Consider the following 15152-nt stretch of genomic DNA (forward strand, 5'->3'; position numbering starts at 1 on the left):
AATCTCTCGAGCGTTATAGCAGCTATAAATACAGAAGCATCAATAACAGAGTGCAGTGCGACGCAGACAGAATGGGCTATCAATCATATGTGCTTGATTGGGCATGCTTGTATAGATGTTAATTTTACATCTCGCAAACAATCTGTGTGTATAAACACCAATCCAGGGAAATAATGATTTATTTTACATCGCTGCATTACATGGAGTGCCTCATCTGTTGTGCTGATGTGTGTGTTTCTGTGTTTGCCACCAGAAGAAACCCCAATGTGCACGCCGACAGCGAGAGACAGCTATGAGAGGTTGTCGCTGGCAGGTCAGGCTTTACCTCCAGGCTTCCCGTCGCCTTTCCTCTTTCCTGATGGACTGTCATCGATAGAGACCCTTCTGACCAACATTCAGGTAAGAGACCGGTAGTTTCTCATCAGAAAGTCAAATGAACTGTGAATGGAATTTTTTATTGATTCAGATTGTGTACTCAACACTAATCAGTGAATTTATTAGATTTAGTTGAACCAATTTAAAAAATATTTTCATAAAAGTGGAACTGTAAGAAAGAAGTTTGAATGAGCTGAATGGGTAAAAAGAATCAGACTTCCCAACTCTAATACAAATTTATACACGACTCACGAGTTCTAGGATGTTTCCAATGAATCATGATATTAAGAGATCTGTCCTCTTAGGCCCCATGTCCATAAAAGCGTTTTTTTCCTGTATCTGACTATGTTTTTAGTTGTTCCAATGGATGCAGTTTTTGTCTGTGCACCAAGATTTGGGGAAGAACGCTCACTTCGTCAATGTCAATTTTCACTTATGCTGTGTACACACCAGAAGCGAACTTTACTATTTGTGCAAGTAGATTACCCACAAATCAATGCAAAGAGACGAATAGATGTCCATTCACGTGGGGCGATGCAAATTATACGAATCTTAAGTGTAAGTTGAAAATATTCAACCCAAGCGGAAAATTCGCATGATACGAAGTTGAATCCCGAGAGTTATCTAGAGCAAGGAACACAATGCTTGCCGTTTGGTGTGTACCGGAGCCTTAAGCCTAGTTTATGGTCGCCCCGTCCGCAAGAGCGCGTTGGTGCGCGCGGCAAAAATGACGTCAACGCGGAGTGGGCGGTCGCGCGCTTTGGGTGCGTGAGACCCCATTGCGTGGCCCTGTGCACGGCATTTTTTGTAACTTTCCGCGCGGCTCCGCATCCGAAAATGCCCGAACTCAAGCCGATTCTGTCCGAGCAGGCAAGCCTGTGACGTATCTCTTTGATCAATCCAAGCAAAACATGTATATATTTATCTGACACTCTGGAAGTAAAGTATGGAAACTTTGCGGTTTAAAACAGGAATTACTTTACATGATTCAGAATGTTTGGCTTATATTTGTATTGAATGAACCACTGGATGAGGAATAAAATACAAACCTTAAGATGTCTGTACTTGTTTGTTTAGTAAAAACGTTAATGAAATGATAATGTTTAATAAAGACATATTTAAAAGATTGTTGTTATATTCATGTTCTTATATTTATATATATCAAACTCTAATGTTAAAAGCACTAGGGTTGTTCCAGCGGACGACTTCTATCCTCTTCTTTGTGTTTGTTGACTTTATTGCTCGCGTCACCGCCTGGTGGTTCAAAAAATAGTGCAACAGCGAGCGCGTTATTTATAAACGCCTCGTCCGTTTGGTGAGACGCGCGGGCGATCCGCGGAGGCTTGCGTTTCAGACCAAAGCGCGAGTATAACAAGCCCTTTAGTCGTCCAATCACAGTGCAGGAAGGGCGGGACAATTACCAAACCAACCAACCGGCGAATCGTACAATGACTGATAAGCAAAACAGAAGCACTGTAGCAACCAAAGCTCTTGGCTGTAGAAATGCTGGCAAGCGGTCATGTGCACAGCAGTGTTGTTTTTGGTAGCCCTTTTAGTTTTAGTCTTAGTCTTTTGGACGAAAATGCTTTTTAGTTTTAGTCACATTTAAGTCACTTATAAACTTGAACTTAACTTCAAAGGAAAACACCACCGTTTTTCAATATTTTACTATGTTCTTACCTCAACTTATATGAATTAAAACAAATAATAAATCTTTTTTTAATATGTGCACTTAATCTTTGTACAGCGCGTCATGTCGTGAAGTGCTGCAAACTATGTGCTCTTCCGCCATACAAAATAATTCTTTTTTATCCACTTAAAAAATCGCCACATTTTATTTTTCTGCCACCTACTTACTCGTGTAACTACTCATGTAACAGTCTTTAAGTAGGGAAAACATGGAAGTGTTTGGTGGCTACTAAATTCATCCCTGTTTGGATCCTAAGGAATGAATGGGGCTAAATGCTAAAACATTCACGATGTGCTGTACAAAGATTAAGTGCACGCATTAAAAAAGATAGTTATGTATTAATTTGTCTAATTGAGGTAAGAACATAGTGAAATATTGAAAAACAGTGGTGTTTTCCTTTAAGCAATCCACCGTCTGGTCGTCATGGTAACTTTTTTTTGCACTCTGTGGACTGGCCATCTGACACGAATGTCATGGTCTTATCACATCATGTGTCATAACACAATAAAAGCCAGTGATTCTCAAGATTACATGTATTGGAAGGAGACAAAACATCAACTTGTTTATTACAGTTCATGGCAATCTTAAACCATATTAGCAGCAGATATTAAAATTTGCTGGGAATGCAATCAGTAAAAGTTCTTTCATCATTTACTTTCTTGTCATTCAAAACCTGTATGACTTTCTTTCTTCTGCTGAACACAAAAAAATATATTTTGAAGAATGCTGGTACCCAAACAACACCGGCCCCGATTGATTCTATTGTGTGGGCAGAAAACCAAGACATTTCTCAAAATCGAAGAAAGAAAGTCATGGAGATTTTGAGTGACATGAGGGTGAATAAATGATGAAAGAATTTTTATTTTGTGTGAACTATCCATTTAAAAATACAACAAACAGGTCCACAATGACTAATGGTCTTTTCAAAAAAATATGGGAAAACTTTATAAGTTTACTTTGTAAATCCTTGTGCACATTACAAAAGAAAAATGCAGCCTTGTACTGTATTTTGGACATAATTCCCTTGATCACCACTGTGGTTATGATGCAAGTAAGACGCGGTCAGAAAGATAAATGTAGTTGATTAGTATCACCTCTGAGACTAATGATGTGGGTACAGTATAGGGAGTGAGAGGTTTGCTCATTGCTCCTGTTATGTGACCATCAGATCTGTTGTGATACTTTCAGCCTTATTGTTAATGAGCAGGACTCAGTTCAGTCAGTCATCTTTAATCATGATTTCCGAGTGAGGTTTTGATTGAACATTCCCACACAAATCAACAAAACAAACCCAAGCAGAAAATTGAGATAAAGCAACTTAGTCTAAATTGGGGTCATAAGCAGGAACAATTAGTATGATATAGCCCATTGCATTTGGCTTAATTGCTTGCGTACAGGGAATAATTGTTTTGAAATGGTCACACAGCGCTGTTTGCACGGCAAATTTTTGTGTTGTTTTGAGACAAGCAGCTATTTCTATATATAGCTGTAGTCTTTGGTCATATTTACCATACTCCTCTATTCTTAAAGAAACTGAAAAGTTGATGTAGTTACATTATGAATCGGATAGATTCTGTCCATTGTGGAGGTTTACAGTATTATTAATGTCACATCACTCTTGATCAGTGTTCATTTTTAGGGTTTGGATTCTGATGTCACATCATTATCAGTACTGTGGACAAATGTCTGCTTTGTATCTGTTTCATTTGTATAATCTAACAGTTTAAAAGACAAAATATAAAGTGACACCATAAAACTAAGCATTTTAACTGTGGTATTTGCAAGCAAATTAGATTTGTTAACCTACCTCCTAAACTGATCATTTTACGAACCACTGCTTTAAGATAAAGTGATTGATTCTAGCAGGTTGCTGACTTATGATGAACACATGTACTGTGTGTGTGGACTGTAAGGTGCATTTATCTTCTGGTTCAGGGTCTGCTGAAGGTGGCGATTGATAACGCTCGCGCTCAGGAGAAACAAGTGCAGCTGGAGAAGACAGAGCTGAAGATGGAGCTGTTTAGAGAGAGGGAGCTCAGAGAGACCCTGGAGAAACAGCTGGCTGTCGAGCAGAAGAACAGAGGTGGGTACCAGCCACATATAGATTCAGCACATGCACACCATTTACTGTATTTCAACAGTGTGTTTCACAGTTCATGTGGTATTTAGGACAGATATTTTACATCATACACTGTAGAAAATAAACAAGTTGTTCTTACTTTTACTTAAAGTGTATGTACATTTAAAGGGACACTCCACTTTTTTGAAAATATGCTAATTTTCCAGCTCCTCTAGAGTAAAACATTTGATTTTTACCGTTTTGGAATCCATTCAGCTAATCTCCGGGTCTGGCGGTACCACTTTTAGCATAGTTTAGCATCATCCATTGAATCTGATTAGAACATTAGCATCGTGCTAAAAAATAACTAAAGAGTTTCAATATTTTTCCTATTTAAAACTTGACTCTTCTGTAGTTACATCGTGAACTTAGACCGACTAAAAATTAAAAGTTGCAATTTTCTAGGCAGATATGGCTAGGAACTAGGGATGCACCGAAATGAAAATTCTTGGCCAAAACCGAAAACCGAAAAAAGGAAACCAAGGCCGAAAAAACGGAACCGAAACACCGAAATAAATGATTATTCCAATTATTAGTACAATTGCATTTATGGCTATCACTGTGTACTAACTTTACTAGGGGTGTGTGACGGATAAAAAACTCACAGTTCGGATCACATTACAGTTTTTGAGGCACAGATCAGATTATTTTTCGGATCAGCAAAAAGCAGGTGGGAAAAATCTAATAAACAATAAAGAAATTGCAAACATTTTTAAAAGAGAACAAAGTTGTACATTAATAAGGTCTGAAATTAGCATTAGGTACAGAAATCAAATTAAATGAATCATGACACAATAAATTAAATATATTATTATTATTTAGAGCTATTTGTCTCTTTGTCATGGGTTGTTTGATTAACATTAATGACACAGACTGAAGTAGGTTAATCTCACTGTAATCTATACATACACTTAAGACATAAACAAATGTTTTTATTAGAAAAAGAATACTGAGGAGAGAATTTTGTTTATATGTGCCCTGTCAATAACAGCGAGATTTTATGTTTGCTTGTTTTTTTTTAAACGCGTTTCTCTCGTATGTGCACTACCGAGGGCACTTAAACGCATGCACATACAGAGACCGAGGGTGAATCCCAAACAGCGCAACAGTCACTCCACATAAAAACGTTACGTTGTTTTTCATTGCTTTATTCGCCAAATGTATGTTAATGGATTACAGTATGAGACACATTAGCGCGACTCTCTCTAAAGTTTACACATCAAGACATGCTTAATCTTTGCAGACGCGTGCAAACAGCTCGACCGTGAGTGAAACCTGCTTGAGTGCTAGCGCACAGATGGGAGGGGCGCGGTTGACATTCATTTTCGGCTGGATTTTTTATTTCGGCCCGAAACCGATAATGCATTTTCGGCCGAAATTTTCGGCGACCGAAATTTCGGTGCACCCCTACTAGAAACTATACTCTCATTTGGCGTAATAATCAAGGACTTTGCTGCCGTAACATGGCTGCAGCAGGTGCAATGATATTACGCAGAGCCTGAAAATAGTCCCCTGCTATTGAAAGTAACCAAGGGGACTATTTTCGGGCAGTGTGTAATATCACTACGCCTGCTGCAGCAATGTTACAGCGACAAAAGCTGCGTCCGAAACCGCTCCCTCGTTCACTCATTCACTATTCCCTATATAGCAAATGACAATTGAGTCCACTATATGGGCAAAAAGGAAACGAAAATGAGTGAGCGATTTCGGACACTGACGTTAATATCATGCGTCGTAGAGCTGTTGCAGAGATTCGGCATAAACCATTACACACCTCTGTGTGGCTTTATTGATTGTACTTTGAAACTGTAAAGTTTACTTTCTTACTGTTTGTCACATCGTTTGTCATGTTTATTGTATAAGTTAGTAATAAAGAGAACAAAACAACTGCTTATCATATTTATTTACTGTTTTTTAATTAATTAATAAAAATGTGTGTTATATTTTATTTATTTTAAAATTTTAGTTTAGTTTATTTAGAAAAAGTAGAAAATAACTGACAACAAGAATTAAAAAAATGTGTATAAACGTAAATCTTTGGTGTTTACTATCAGTATCCTTTCTGATTCCACTTATGCATTCGTCTCCCATTGCATCATGGAAAATATGAGTGAGCAAGTGTACATCGAATGTACCCTCAACATCAGACTGCATTGTGGGTAAAAAGTAGTGAACGAATGTAGGGAATGAAGTTGTTCACTCAGGTTTCGGACACCACTACAAAATGGCCGACACCTGATATAATGCACTATATAGTGGATAGGGAGCGGTTTCGGACACAGCTAAAGTCCTTGATTATTACGCAAAGTTTGTATGACCTGCATTTTCTTAGCCACGCCTTTGCAACCACCCACAAACATCATGGTGGAAAGTTGTGCACAGATATGCTATCCTTAGATAATGTTAAAATCTAGTTAATAATTTAACTTAAATGCATGGTATACGCCCCATGGTATATACAATAAAAATATATAGAAAGCCAGATTAGCCAGTCTTGTTAATTACAAGCATACAAAATGCTTACCTTGTCGCTTTGAGTGATATCGTCTGCCAAATGCATGACTATAAATGTAAACAAAAGCGTGCACCTCTCAATAATGCTATAGTGCTAATGCTCATACTAATGCTAGTGATGGTCATAAATTTAGCAAAGTGAGGCATATTCACATTATGATCGATACACAAGCATATATTGATTATGTTTGCAGTATTACTTGTGGGAATACAGTATATTACCGTAGCTACATACACATGGTGCATTAGAAAGAAGTGTGTTTAAACTCATGAAAATATGAATAAGTCATTTATAGAGTAACTGTTAGTAAATGAGCCACAATATTTCTCTAGGGAAAGTGATGATTGGACTGCAGATTTAACTCTCTTTGAGATTAAAAGCGATGTGTGCATTAGAGATGGCCTCTAGTTACTATTTTGTAATCTGTTATTAAATATGAGTATATAATTATGAATCTATATTTTGACATCAATAAATGATTTGAAATTTGGAAGCACCGACGTATTACTAAGTGTGACTTAATATTCAACGTATTTATTCTACATAATGAATCAAATTGAGCTTAATAAGCCAGTTTCACAGTAGGATTGTTATAAATGTGATCCAGCCCTCCAGCTTTATTCTGTTTAATATTCAGAGTGCCTTCTCGCCCTCTTTGGAGAAAGTTTCCCTTAACCCCATCTCATTAGCATTTTAACCTAAGTTAATCCAGGTTATCGCTGGCTCAATTATTTTGCTAATGACACGGTCCGTTTTCATTGAACGGGACCTGCAACTTTCTATGAATATTTCCGACTTCATCTCGTTTGGTCCTGTACTGTATAGAGATGCCGGGGTTTCCTTGACTTTTGCTTCTCTGTGTTTTTTGTGCTTAGCGATCATTCAGAAGCGACTGAAGAAGGAAAAGAAAGCAAAGAGGAAATTGCAGGAAGCGTTGGAGTACGAGTCAAAGCGACGAGAGCAGGCCGAGCAATCTTTGAAACAAACGTCACCAACAGAAAGTCTCAGATCGCTCAACGGTGAGACCTGCCACGATGACAGCTCATCTGAACGTGTTTGTTTCTTACATTAATAAGCGATAATGTACAGATGACCAGTCATTACCACACATTGAATAGGCCTCTGTCATAATAGACTTTTGTTTGGTTTCAAGGAGTGTTGGTGATCAAATATATTTAATGTAGTGACAGGATGACTGTATCTATCCTACTTATTATATGGCTGCCAACCAAATTATAATGCTAATGGTAATGGATGAAAAAAGTATAAAAAGAAAGAGACCACGGAGTGACATGCAAAGCTATGTTGATAAAAGGTTGAACTCCAGGTAGTCATGTAACAGACCCAAATAACCTTGCATGATACAAAGCTACTGCACGCATAAAGTGTCATCTAAAAACAACAAATTCTTTCTCTTCCACTGAAAAACTTGACATATCTGACCCAAATCTGGTTTATTCTGTGTGATTGAGTGTTTGCTGTCAAAATGTTATACGCTGATTGATTTTGATAAATGTGAATGTGAACATACATCACACTGCTTTGACACATGAAGCGTTTATTTATGCACCCTGAAAAGGTTTAAAGCATTTTTAATAACGAAATGTTGCATATACCGTATGTGTGGCACAAACACACCGCCCTGTTCTGTATTCGTAACAATGCTCAGTCAGTGATTGGTCGAAACTTTGCCCTGACCCGAGCAATCCGCCCATCACGAAAGACGTGGTTAGAAAAACTTTCCTAATTAAGCACAGATGTCATGGATGTTTAATCGTCATTATCTTTTCATTTTCCCAGACTCGTTGACCCAGGAGATAGAGACTGACCGCAGCAGTGGCAGAACAGATGCTGAGAGGACAATACAAGGTACGTGTTTTTGAGGAGACTATAAATCCAGACGCAGCTTCGGTATATGAACTCGGCTTGCTGTTCATGCATGCAGTCTGCCATCTGGGCCACAGATCCTATAGTTCAAGAGGAAGGTCAAGATCACTCGGATCTGTCAAGAATACATTTCCAGAGAGGGAAAATTACCTCGTCTCACTGTGTCTGCAAAATCCAGGCTAATGTCTCATAATCTAATTACGCATGAAAGTTTGATTTCGTATTGATTTCAATCTTTGATGTGGTCGTAGCACTCAGTCAATGGTAAAGCTATCAAGGTTATATTTTCACAAAATGCGTGATACGATAATGGCCCCATCTGCTAAGTTGAAGACTTGACTGTTTGCGAGTGTGTGAGGGAATTCGATAGGATATTAAGCAAAGAAAGGAGAGAAGATTAAACATTAAACAATCCCACCGAGTCAATTAAAATTATACTTTTGCTTTGCAGTTTTTTACCAGTGGGGATATATTAAGATATTATTAAGTTATGAAAAAGAATTTTGTAGTATATACTGCAGTTTAGATGGCTATTCGGCCCAGTTGATGAAGCTGAAAGGTAAGATTCTTTGAATGTAAGACAGAGAATCATTTTAAAGATAGACCCCCTTGACAGTACGTTTCTGACTATGTTGTGTACCTCAGAGACCAATGCAATTTAATGAGCATAATAAGAAGTTTCATTATCTGAGGATGACCCACAGTGGAGTTACCTCGCAGGAGCACAACACACCCATTCAAATAAACACACACACACATACACACACACACACACACACACACTGTGATACTTTGTGGGTTTATGTGTATTTATAGACCTGGTTTGGTGTTTCAGTTGAATTTTTAAGAGAAAACCCCAAAAGGTGTTTAATATACTCGCCCACTTTTCAAACTACACCTTAAGTATTAAATATCTTGTCTATTCATATTTGTACCCAGCAGCATGTTCAATGCAAAATCTTTGTCTGGACGGCTCTCAATTTCATTTTGAAAATGACATTTTAATCACAAGGAAAAGCCCCGTAACCCAGTTTGATTAGCCTAGTTAATTTTTGTGTGAGTGTAAAGAAAATTTTTAGTAAAAATAAATTCAGTGAAAGTATGATTTTAACATTGAGTGTGTAAGTGATTGATTTTTTTCCACAGTAGATAATATAATAGCCATTCTGATGGCTCATTTTTGTAAAAACTAATCATATTCCAGCCTTAATTGCTAGATTTGAAAGGATAGCATAATGTTGGCATAAGCCGTGAGGAGGCCTGAAGATTTCTTATATAGTTTTTTTCTCAGTATATTCCTTATCTGAGAAAAAAATGTATTTTATTGGTTCTCCACTAAGTTAAGGCATTTGAACATGAAAGTATGATTGTTTCATGTTGCATTATCATTAACAAACCATTATCATTCGTTATTGCAAACGTTTTTAAGTTTCAGTCAGTGCCCTAAAAGAATTGAATTAAAAGCTGGCCACAGAAAGTGTGTGTTTGTACAGAATGCATGTCTGTTTAATTATACACAGGCTTTTCTGTGTCCATGTCACCGGTACTGTAGCATACAACTACGAATAATTATTCATAAAATGGCAAAAACATAAAAGATGCTGATAAATTACACTTGCATGTTAGAAGAAAAAAAAGTAATCTCGATCCTTATACAAAAAAAATACAAGAACAAAGAAACGTGCTATAATTTCAACACTTGGCTGTTAAGGAAAAAAATAATAATGAAAGCATAATTTCAGAGAACTAATTATTTCTATTTGTCTTTTGTCACACTCTGTAATTCTGCTATATTAACAGAGTCACTGTTTATTAATTGCTTTTCCAGTGTTTTGAATCCATTCCAAGAATAAGCTTGACTGTTTTTCCTGGCTCCGCGCTTCTGGGAGCACATCTCGCCACTAATTCCTTGTGATACCGAACATTATATCTCCCCGGTATCTCCTGATTCTCACCGCTCTCCTCTCAATGTTTTGTGCAAGTTTACACGACCCTGCGAGGGAAGATAAAGTTCTTTGTTGCAAGATTAAGCATCAAAACAGTTAAAGCGAAATTAAAATTAAATGAATGAATGTCACTGAAGCAAAAAAGGCAGTAATTAATGGTTCCCTTAATTGTCTTCATAAAATATTTGCATGGGCATAATTTGCATAATTTACATGTATTAATTAATCTTTCAAAGGACTTTTATGCTGAGAGAAGCCAAAAATTCCCTTTGTTTTATTTAGCATCTAATGAAATATTTATCCTCTTTAATGAACTTTTCATCTTGATTCGAATATAAAAATGCCAAAGTTTTAACATATTTTAATGAGGGGGATCTTTCATAAAACAACATGGCAGTCGTTCAATTTTTCCCACTCAAGAAAATTTCCTCGCTCTGTTTGTACGTCGTGGTTTAGATGTACTCCATTAGAGCCGGAATTAATATGCTAATATTGTAAAGTTAAGATTAGCTCTTTGTGATTTAACATGCTAGCAAACATACTAAAATTGATTTCCTCAAAACCTTGAGTGATTGCATTGTTTTTTATGTTTACATTACAGATTAATGTGTATTGTATAACACTAGAAGTCACTAGCATTTCATTCACTGATATACAGTACTGGACAAAAGTCTTAGGCCACCACCACCAGACTTGTTGTTTTAGAAGTTTTAATGTCCATCCATATTTTATTTCAATCGAATTTATTAAGATATAAACAGAAAATACAGGAAATATGTACATTTTTTTTTAATTATTATTTTCAGGACTAAATGTCTTCTTTAGGCATCGTTGTTGTTTAAGGTGACCTCTCTTGGCACTAAACACATCTTGAGCATTTTTTAGCATGATGAAGTAAAAAGATTTCTTTAAAATTAGAAATTAGGATTTAATTTTATTTAGGTTTAAGAGATCCTGCAGTTTCCTGCTATTGCTCAAGTGGAAGGGGAGGTATCCTTTAAAAACTTGACACATCAGTTCACATTTTAATACAGATTTTAATACTACATACACATTTCCTGTATTTTCTGGATGTATTCTATTAAAGAGACTGAGAAACAATTATATATGATCACTATAACATTGCAAAAACAACATATTTAATTTTGGCATGATGGCCTAAGACTTTTGCACAGTGTCTGTGCCATTATTGTTATTAGTTAGTTATTAGTTGTGCTTTGCTGTTGTTGTTTAATCCCATAATGAAGATCTTTAGCAAATTAGGACTCTCAGAATCAGACAGGATGTTGGGATTTGATGATCTCATAATCTGATTATATGCTGTCATCTAAATAATAATTTATATATGATTTATGAAATTACCAGCATAGAACCATACAGTAATAATTCCCCTTTAAACATTTTTAGTTATAGTCAGAAAATCTTTTGTATAGGACTGTCAATTGATAAAACATTGTAATGTGATAAATTACATCATATGCCGATTAATTAATCAAAGTAATCACTAATAATTGCATAAATCATCATTTTCTGAGAAAAACCCAAGATGGGGCCATGTGCACAGAAGATGATCATATAACATTGTGTTCCATCTGTGCTGTTTATAAGTACTCATATGTACACATATGTTTGGTTCACAAAGTGCTTTGCACTTAGGCGGTACTTTAGTTTGAATTGTGTTGATGGTGGTAAAATTCCTTTTTACACTATGTACATACAGGTCAGGGGTCATCATGAATCTTTAAGCTGTAATAATTTTGCTAAAATATGAATTGACAATTTTTTGTAACTTTTTTTATCATAAACAATCCTACTAATCTGGGTTATTTTATTGACAGTCCTGATGTTTTTAGCAGAAAAAAGTATATTAATGAAGCACATTCAAAAAATATCTAAACCCCAAAACAGAAAAAGCTTGGTAACAACATTCTTCTGCACTAGATATTCCTATAACACCAATTGCTTAATTTCAGCCAATCACAGAGCATCCTCCATTTGTCGCTACTTTATGTGTTTTGTTGTCGTTTCACTCATCCGGATTGAATTATTTAGCTGCAGTGCCAGAGAGGGGAAACACTGCTTAAAGGCAGTGATGCAGCATTCCCGCACATGGAGGAAATGTTCTGGTAATAAACGTCAAACAAGCTCCTGAGCTATGTCTAACAGATGCCTTTACCAGCAGAGGCAAAGAGCTGCGGCCCATTCAGGCATGCACTCACCATGAAAGATTTCTGAAAATGGACAAAGCTCATTAGATTGCAGGTGTCAGAGAAATTGTAACATTGCAGAAGAACGGCTGCATTTTGCGAAACGCAATTTTTGCACAGGATGTGATTTTGAAAGCGCTTTACATCATGAGTGCAGTGTTACGTTCAAACAAGCATGTCAAAAGTCTTAAACGGGGTTTAAAAGGGTGTAGGTCATTTCTAAGTTTGCTTTTGCATTGCATAATTTTTGCTTAAAGGTCAAGTTCGTCATTCGTCAATTGATTACGTTTGCAATTTGCGACATTTGAAATCACATTTGAAATAATGACGGTAGCAAAATTACACACTTCACCTTTAACTTGAGTTTATGACTGTAAATAAACAGTATGCTTATTGCTTTTTTCCCTGTATTTTATTGTCTGCAGATGGAAGACTTTTTCTGAAAACCACAGTGATGTACTGATGACGTAGCGTCGAGGATATGTTGTATGAAGGTTCTCCAGATTCACCTCGCAGGGTAATTTAGTTACAGAAACAGGTCAATCGCTCATAGAGGTCCATCAGAGGGGTTTGCTGGGCCTGGTGTGGAAGACGGATTGTGTCAGAATGTAGTATTAGGACTCTTATTTTCACTGAATAAACGTTTCATTATGCCAGTTGTGGGATTGGACATCATGAGTTGGCTGTTTCAAAGGTGACAATTTGAGCACAGTAAAATGTACCGTTCGGTACACTTGGTGATAATATTTACAACAAATTCACAGCACTGAAGATTTTTTATACTGTATTTAAACCAGCGAGAAAGCTTCGAAAAAGAAATCTGATTCAGAGGTTTTGTTTTGTATTAAAAAGAAGAAGAAAAAAAACACAAATCCCTAATGTCACAATTATTTGCCAAGATGTTAAAAATTCAAACTTGGAGAGCCTCTGAAAATGTGAATTTGAATATATGTTGATCGACAGAAATGGCTAATATTTGCTTTTAATGTTTTCTAAACTAGAAGAAAAAACAATCAACTTTTCATCATTATTTCTATCATTATTGTATATACAAGAACAGAAGATAGGTTAACTCGCTCACTTTGGTATTTGTATATAATGTTTAAAGTTGGTATTGTGTATGCAGTAGATCTATTAGGAAAACAATACCGACGTTTATACTGTATTGAATTTATAGATTTGTTTTGTTTCTGAGCCATCGTTCTTTCAATTCGCTGCCACTATGGTGAGGAAGCATGCAGGCATGTAAATGTGTTGTCCTGAATTCATGTTATTCAATAAATACTTAACTGTGCTGAAAAACGATGTACTTAGGGTTTATTCACTCACACCCAGTAAAAGCTGATAAACACTACTATCTTAACCGCTACGTTTGCAGTTTGAACCACATATGGATTGATTTCAGCTTCATTTTAAGAAAAAGTTGTATAGATTCAATTCAGTGTGATCGGCCCTCTTTAAATAACAAGTGTTCATTGTGTCATAGTAAATAGATATTTAGCAATCCACTCAATTGTTTCAATACAGGGTAACACAATTTTCCATCAAAAGTTACGGACAAAATAATAACAGCCAATTTTAACGTTGAATGATAAGATGGATAACTGGAAAAAATGTGCATTTCATCATCGGCCAATGTAAATCATATCGGATATTGCAGATGCTTATTCACTTTGAATTGGATTAAATAAATGATAGTAATCCTAGTCCATATTTATTTTTAATTTTTTTAATTTCTTGTAAATTATTCAGCAAGATTTAAAAAAAACTTGTCAACAATCATTACAAAAATGAACTTTTCTTTTCAGGAGTGTGCTTGTATAAAGGCTAAAATGAAATAATTATGGAGATCCAAAACTGTCAGATTTAAACAATGAGTGAAACAATTTGAGCTTTGTTTCAATGAGTTCAAAATTACACTGTGCCAATTATTAATAATATTGAATACATTAAAGCATAGATTACAGTCTTTTATTGTACCTAGTTGATCAAAATGATTGTGATGATGATGATAAGGCACTTAATGAATAAAGGATCTTTTATTAGATGGACGTATCTAGTGTTACAGGGCAGCTATTTATACTCTAATCATAGACATTATTTTGTCACACATTTGTCTCCGTGTAACAATTCAAATGTTTATTGTGTTAAACGAAAGTATCTTTTACCTCATCAATGAGGAGTTTCTTTTTATGTGAAGTAAACACTGTAGCAAGATTAATGGACGTTGTTTCTTATTTCTTTCTATGGCAGTAAAGCAAACATATAAATATTGAAACTACAAGTATGTCTTGTTTTAAAGTGCTTTTCTCTCTTTGTCTCATGTAATGACACGGTGCGTAAGAGCGTGCGTGTGTGTGCGATTGCATTTTCAGTCTGTGGGATGTTGCATGAGTGTGTGTCTGTTTTTTAT

At 36.0% G+C, this 15152-nt stretch overlaps 1 protein-coding gene across 5 annotated transcripts in view; it reads left to right on the forward strand.

Moving 5' to 3' along the window:
- dachd (dachshund d) overlaps positions 1-14041 on the forward strand; it is a 127995-nt gene extending 113954 nt beyond the window's left edge. For 4 of the 5 annotated variants that reach the window (XM_073855230.1, XM_073855229.1, XM_073855233.1 and 1 more), the window contains 5 exons: positions 254-399; positions 4001-4148; positions 7575-7718; positions 8500-8568; positions 13165-14041. In XM_073855230.1, coding sequence (XP_073711331.1) covers positions 254-399; positions 4001-4148; positions 7575-7718; positions 8500-8568; positions 13165-13202 — 545 coding nt within the window. In that variant the 3' untranslated portion in view covers positions 13203-14041. The remainder of the gene's footprint in view (positions 1-253; positions 400-4000; positions 4149-7574; positions 7719-8499; positions 8569-13164) is intronic. The other variant, XM_073855231.1, reaches the window with a different exon arrangement.
- Positions 14042-15152: the final 1111 nt, after the last annotated feature.

This window comes from Misgurnus anguillicaudatus, chromosome 17 (assembly GCF_027580225.2).
Source record: "Misgurnus anguillicaudatus chromosome 17, ASM2758022v2, whole genome shotgun sequence".
NCBI lineage: Eukaryota > Metazoa > Chordata > Actinopteri > Cypriniformes > Cobitidae > Misgurnus > Misgurnus anguillicaudatus.